Source organism: Mastomys coucha, unplaced genomic scaffold (assembly GCF_008632895.1).
Source record: "Mastomys coucha isolate ucsf_1 unplaced genomic scaffold, UCSF_Mcou_1 pScaffold7, whole genome shotgun sequence".
Taxonomy (NCBI): Eukaryota; Metazoa; Chordata; class Mammalia; order Rodentia; family Muridae; genus Mastomys; species Mastomys coucha.
The window spans coordinates 75,142,310-75,149,334 of NW_022196913.1; the positions used below are offsets into that span (position 1 = coordinate 75,142,310).

General features: G+C 44.8%; 1 protein-coding gene across 2 annotated transcripts in view; it reads left to right on the forward strand.

Moving 5' to 3' along the window:
- The window catches only part of Spag1 (sperm associated antigen 1), a 59,600-nt gene that overhangs the window by 13,113 nt on the left and 39,462 nt on the right, over nt 1–7,025 (forward strand). For both annotated transcript variants that reach the window (XM_031358866.1, XM_031358865.1), the window contains exons 5-8: nt 357–421; nt 996–1,105; nt 1,870–1,975; nt 6,720–6,850. In XM_031358866.1, coding sequence (XP_031214726.1) covers nt 357–421; nt 996–1,105; nt 1,870–1,975; nt 6,720–6,850 — 412 coding nt within the window. The remainder of the gene's footprint in view (nt 1–356; nt 422–995; nt 1,106–1,869; nt 1,976–6,719; nt 6,851–7,025) is intronic.

The following is a 7,025-nucleotide window of genomic DNA, read 5'->3' on the forward strand; positions in this document are numbered from 1 at the left end:
CTCAGAAATCCGCCTGCCTCTGCCTCCCAAGTGCTGGGATTAAAGGCGTATGCCACCACCGCCCAGCTTCTTAGTGCTATTTTTATTTGAAGAAACCATTAATGACACATGTGAGTTTTCATGTATGTCCTTAAAAACCTATGACACTGTCCTTGGAATTAACTACAGATTTAACCCCTGTCTTTTACCTCAGGTTTTGTTACATCAGACACTGGAGTTCTTTTAACCCCACTGGGACCTGTTTTTCTGATCTGTTGCTTTTGTGTATCTTATGCCAGTGGCTCACAGTGCATTTATAACAAATCTTGGTGAGCTTAGGTTGAATGTATTTCATCAAATATGATTTATTCTTTCAGGAAACATATTCTAAAAGTAAGACAGCTAAGAAGAGAATTCCAAGGGATTATGCAGAATGGGATAAGTATGTTTTATATTTATTTTTAAAAGTTGTCTCTGAAAAATGCTCTACTATTAAATGCTATACTAATTTATAATATTATAAACCTGATGTATCAAGTGTTTCAAATTACTTTAGTAAAGTTACGCATTTACTGAGCACATCCCACCCCTTTCTTGTTTCTTTTGAGACAGGGTTTCACAATGTAATCCAGGCTGTCCTTCCTCTTCCCCACTCTCCCAGATGCTATAATTCCAAGCACACCCTACCACATCTGGGGGTCTAAGCTCTTCTAATTTCATGCTTTTCATTAACGATGCCTTTTCTTTATAAAATCAACCACAAAACAGGTTAGATTTAAGTCTGTTGTTTTTGAAACAGGGTTTCTCTGTGTAGCTCTGGCCATCCTGGAACTCCCTCTGTAGACGAGGTGATATCTGTGAGTTCAAGGCCAGCCTGGTCTACAGAGCCAGTTCCAGGACAGGGCTTAGAGTTTGTCTCAGGCATTCCATCTGCAGACACCCAGTGTGAACCTCAGAGCAAGGAGAGCAGTGCTGAGGGTGTTTCTTACTTGTTTTGTCTTCTGTTGTTGTTTCAGATTTGATGTGGAAAAAGAATGTTCAAAGATTGATGAGGATTACAAAGAAAAGACAGTCATAAACAACAAGGCTCATTTGTCTAAAATTGAGACAAAAATAGAGACAGCAGGTACTAAGAGAACAGGGTTGGTCGCCTTCCAACCTTTTAATTGTGGGAAACGTATCAGTCAAGGAAGTACTGTCCCTAAGCACTACTGATTTCTGTGAATGTTTGTAGACTTTTGGCCAGAGCTGACCACTCTTAGCAAGTTTATTTCTAGCTTTCATTGCTCAATTTTGTTTGAGACAGAATTTCATGTAGCCCAGGTTGGCCTTGAATTCACCATAGCTTGACCTTGGACTTCTGATATTCCTGCCTCCATTATCTAAGTGCTGGGGTTAGAGGTGTGTACACTCTACCTGGCTTTGTAAGACTTCAAAATATAAACCTATTTTTTCTTAGAATATTCTTTTATTTTCCATTTCTTTTTCTAACCCTCTTTTAAAAAATTCTTTTTTTTTGCATCAAACAAAAGAAATGAGACACTTTTTTATCTGAAGTCCATACAAGACCTTTAAAGTACTAGCAAAACCAGTCACAAGAAAACCAATCCTAAAAAACAAAACAAAACAAAAAACCAAAAAACCCACATGGTTAGAAGAAATAGTCCTAAACTCAAGAGAGCTTTTGTTTTGTTTGTTTCATCTATGGCTTTCTGCTTCATTAAAACAACTATTCTTGGGTGTGGCAGTGTACCTCAGTGGAAGAACACTTGTTGGGCATGCCTGAGGCCCCAGGTTCTAGTTCCAGGGCCGCCCTAAAATAAGCACTCGTGCACTCAAGTGGTGCAAGGGATCATCTTAGGCTGTGTCCTTATGTGAGCTTATCTCTAGGTCTGACTGAGAAGGAAAAGACTTTCCTTGCCAGTCGTGAAAAGGGGAAAGGGAACGAGGCGTTCTACTCGGGAGACTTCGAAGAGGCCGCGATGTATTACACCAGGTCAGTGGGCTCTCCTTTCCTTGTGGCTTGGTTTTGCTCTCTTAGGGGCTACTCTTCCAGGGACCCAGGTTCAATTCCTTGCATCCACAAGGCAGCTCACAACCTACTGTAACTCCAGCTCCATGGGATCCAGCTGGGCACCAAGCACACATGTGGTTGTAGACATACACCAGCAAAACATCCATACAAGTGAAGTTAAAGCGATGCTTTAGTGGTTAAAACCACATAAACTAGATAGGCTGGGTTGAATCCCTCAGGGATTGTACCTGGGATGTCATAAGTTCACCCGTGAGGTCTCCTCCATGGCTGTCTCCCTCCCCTCACTATCTTTTGAGTCTATCTTATCTTTTGGGACATAACCCATGCCTTCAGTTCTTTAGAGGACTCTTCCCTAACCCCCAAGCCAAGTTACTCTTCCCTGTAACACAGCACTCCAGCTCCTCTCAAAGGGTACAGTTCAAATGTCTGTGATCTGACAGCAACGGTACCATAAGCTGCCTGAGAGCAGAGCGCACTTGTTCAGTTGTCTGATGCCATCCCTCCTCACTACCCAGTGAAGGGCTTGGCTCATAGCAGGCCTTCATTAGGATCTGTGACCTCTTGAAGATTATGCTGTTGTGCCAGGAAACATTCGTGAACCCCAAAAGACCAGCAGGGAGCCATTACTGATGCAATCATATTAGGGTCTCTTTATTACAAGCCCAGGTTTCGGCTCTCCTCCAACCCAATCGGACACAGCAGGATGGGGAGGGAAGGCAGAGCGGCCTCGAACCCTCAGCAGGGCAAGGTTTTATGGGGAATGGGAACAAGTGAGGGGGAGTCCAGCCCAGCAAGCATCTAATAGAATGACTTTTGTAAGCCAGCAGGTGGGTGCTCTGAAGCAAGACCATGGACAATCATAAAGGGTCTGAAAGTTCATCTGAAACTATCAGACTAATCTTTGATTGACTGTTGCTAGGAAGTAGCTAGGGAGTAACTCTGGGGTATGGACCAAGGACAAGCTGTGGGGTCCTTCCTGGTACTTGGGTGCAGCTTGGGTTCAGCTGCAGGTCAAGTTCTCTGCCTTTTTTTTTTTTTCTTTTAAGTTGGAGCCAGAGCTGGTCCCAAGATGGAGTAAGTTTGGCCTCTCATGTAAAGTAGAGGAAGTTCATAATATACTGTCATAGCCAGACTTTTAGAATCAGTAATGCTAGCTGTCCATGGAGGTGCACAGCTTTGATCCCAGCACTGGGGAGGCAGAGGCCAGAGGATCTCTGAGTTTGAGGCCAGCCTGGTCTACAGAGTGAGTCCCAGTGCTACCCCTTTACCCTCTGTTTCTCCTCTGTGTTTAGTAAATGCAGTGCATGGATGCCCTTACCTCTCCTAGATCTGGATCACTAGCCCTGCTCACGACTAAGCTCTGTGCAGCCTTCCCTCCTCCTTTGTAAGGAAGACTGTACATTTTATCTCTGTTTGGTTTTTGAGGTAGTATCCCATATATCAAGCTAGCCTCAACCTCACTGTGTTTTGTAGCTCAGAATGACTGGATTTCCGGTCCTCCTGCCTCCGCTCTGAGTACAGATGTGTGCTATCATTCTGAGCCTAGATGCTTCTTCTTTGATGGTGTCTGTGTTCAGCTGACTGGAAGCAGAAAGGATACTTGTGGGTTGTTTCAGTACAGCCTCTCATGTTCAGTCAGCGGACACCAGCCCTGCCAGACTCCTTTTCCCTCCTGTCCTTCACTCCTTTTTCTCATAGTCTAATGAGCCCAGGTTGGCCTTGAACCTCCTGCTTCTTAGTCTAAGGCACTGGGATTATAGGCACTACCAACCAGCTGTGCTTTGGGGTGTGTGTGTGTGTTATGGATTTCCACTAGTGGAGCATCTCCTGTCTGTTATGGGGAGTGACATTTTCTTCACCTTCTTCACCTTCCTTGTTGAGGGGTCAGCTAATTGAAGAATTTTGGATCAGGGAGCTATAGTCGGCTGCCTTCTAGCCTAAGGCAGATGCTTCGCCTCAGTCTAGGTGTGACCCTTGTTGTTCCTGGATGGCTGTGGCTGTTGGCTTACCTTCGATTCCCCACTGCATGCATCCTCTCACCTTCCACATGGGCAGAGTGGTAAAACTTCCCTGGAGTAGCCTGTGGTAACGGGGTGAACTGTGCATGGGCCGGGAGGACTCAGTGCCTTCAGTAGCTGTGCTGCACGGTCTTACGTTCTCTGAGAAGAGCAAACCTCCTCCATTAAGAGAAGGTCTCCAGAATATCTGACTCTAGGCAAGCCTGTAGGGCATTTTCTCAATTAATGATGGGTCGGGGGAGGGCCCATGCCATGGTATGCGATGCATCCTTGGGCTGGTGGTCCTGGGTTCTATCAGAAAGCAGGCTGAGCAAGCCATGAGGAGCAAGCCAGTAGGCAGCACCCTCTACATCAGCTCCTGCCTCCAGGTTCCTGCCAGTTTGAGTTCTGTCCTGACTTCCTCCAATGATGAATAGTGGCCTGGAAGTGTGAGCCAAATAAGCCCTTTCCTCTCCCAAGTTGCTGTTGGTCATGGTGTTTGATCAGAGCAACAGAAACCCTGCCTAAGACAGTAGGGTGGGGAGCTCACTGCCTATGCTCAGTGCTGGGTGCTTGCTTACCTGATGTGCATTCCTAGCCTGGGCTCTTCCAAGTCTTGTAATTCCTGTGTGCACCTTTAATGATTGTAGTAAACTGACCTGTTTATAACGTTTCCATTTTTACCTTCTATTTCTCCTCCGTGTTTAGTAAATGCAGTGCATGGATACCCTTACCTTTCCTAGATCTGGTACTGTCATTTCACATCATCCTAAATCACCTTTAAAGCAGCAGAAAGGAAGATTTTCCAGTTTTCGTTATGTTGTTCTACGTCTAATCTGTCAAAGTTCCCTGCTTCGTCTGTAGTCCTCTTCCTTCTGATATTCTCTTCTGTTTCTTTCAGTTAAATTTCTTTGATTAAATAGTTTTATGATAATTTCTTTATAATTAAACTTAGTTTTAGTTATAAGCAAATTCATTATTGCCAACACAGTAACAACTGAATACAGGATATTACTTGTGATTGAGAACTTCATCATTTTTGTGCTAGAAAATAATTCCCAAGGAGTTAAAAATGTTTTTAATGTTTAAAACAGAGATCCAACAGTATTTAAGTTTCCATCCCCCCCCAAAGGCTGAACTAACTTGGAGCCTTTTACTGTGTAGTTAAGAGTCTGTCTCAGTGGAGAAGTAGCCGTTGCATACAGAACTATTTCTGGACTCTCATGGCGTAAGTTACATTTTTAGCTACGACTGCCATCACAGATACCATAGCCCTTGAGGCTTGAACAAGACCTCATGTTTCTGAAGGCTGGAAGTCTAAGCTCCAGGTGAGAGGTGCCGACCTAGGCTGGCAGATGTCTGTCTTCTGCCTGTCACTCATATCTGGCTCTAATCTCTTCTTTTTATAAGGATATCAGTTTTATCAGACCAGAGTATATACACTGAGGACCTCATATTAACTTATTTTTTTAAAAAAAAATTTTTTGTGGTGGCTTTAATGACCAGTATTATTTGTAACCTTGGAAGAATCTATTATCACCTGTAAGCTGGGCCCATGGACCTGCCTGTGGAGGATTATTATCTTGATTGTGTTGAGTTGAGACAACCCACCCACTATGGGTGGTACCATTCCCTGCCAAGGATCCTAGACTGTGTAGACAGAGAAAGGGCACTTAAGCAGCAGTGCACATCCATGGTTTTCTCTGCTCCCTGCTTGTGCCTGTGGTGATTTTTCCCACCATGAAGGGCTACATTTGAATTGTGAGCCAAAATAAGTCTTTCCACCTTAAGTTGTCTTGTTGGGGCATTTTATCATAGCAGCAGGAAAAGAAACTGAGACCGTGGTACTGGGGATTGAGCCCAGCAAGCCCTGAGCTGTATGTATCCTCGGCCTAAGTATCTCTAAAGCCTTCCACGCAGAGGTATCCGTATTCTGAGACATCGCCCAGTTCAGCTCTTACAGTATCTAGATTTGTTTTACTTACAGTTTGTACCGTTAGTTTGCATAGCTGTGCCCTAAATACCTGAGAACAGCAGCTTCAAGGAAGGAAGGGTTTACTTGGGCTCGGTTTTGGAGGGCTGGTGGCTTGGCTGGCTCTGTTACCTTAGGTCTGAAGTGAGGATGAACAACTTGGTGGCAGGAATAAGCTCCATGGTGCACCTGATGGTGGGACATAGGAGGGGACCAGGACATGGACATCTGTGTAGCAGGAGGTTTTAGCTACACTGCTTTGTGCTCCCTGTGGGTTGCATGTTTCCAGCCACGCCCCTCCAAAGGAACTCTTTGAATTTACGAATGGAAAACACACACACATTAGCTTATTTTTGAAATGCCTTTTCTACCTCAAAGGCTGGCCATCTTTCCTCTTCCCTTCCCCCTTTATTCATGCAACTATAAGGGTCTCGCCCTGTGCCTGGCCATTGGCCATTGTCATCTTTATTGATTGATCAAAAACCAGTTGGGGACAAGGACCTTTAGCATTTGGACACTCTGATTCCCGATTGAATCACACATTGGAGCAAAGGAAAGAGAGACCAAGGACATGGTCCCTACTTCCTTCTGTTAGGCTCAGCCTCTGATGTTTCTGGAGTCCCTCACCACTGTGCCACCAGCCTGTGAGGACATTTTATATTCAAACCACAACATAACCTCAGCTGAGTTCCTCTGTCTCTGACCTCCCTGTTGTCAACTCGTGTTTCTTGTGTAGGAGCTTATCAGTCCTTCCCACTGCCACTGCCTATAACAATCGAGCTCAGGCTGAAATCAAGTTGCAGAGATGGAGCAGTGCTCTTGAAGACTGTGAGAAGGCCTTGGAGCTGGAGCCTGGAAACATAAAAGGTAAGCAGGCAGCGAGTGTCTTGTCTCCGGTCTAGCAGCCCACCCGAGGTGCTTTGTGATGCTGCTTCTTTCTTTCTTTCTTTCTTTCTTCCTTCCTTCCTTTCTTCCTTCCTTCCTTCTTTCCTTCCTTCCTTCCTTCCTTCCTTCCTTCCTTTCTTTCTTTCTTTCTTTCTTT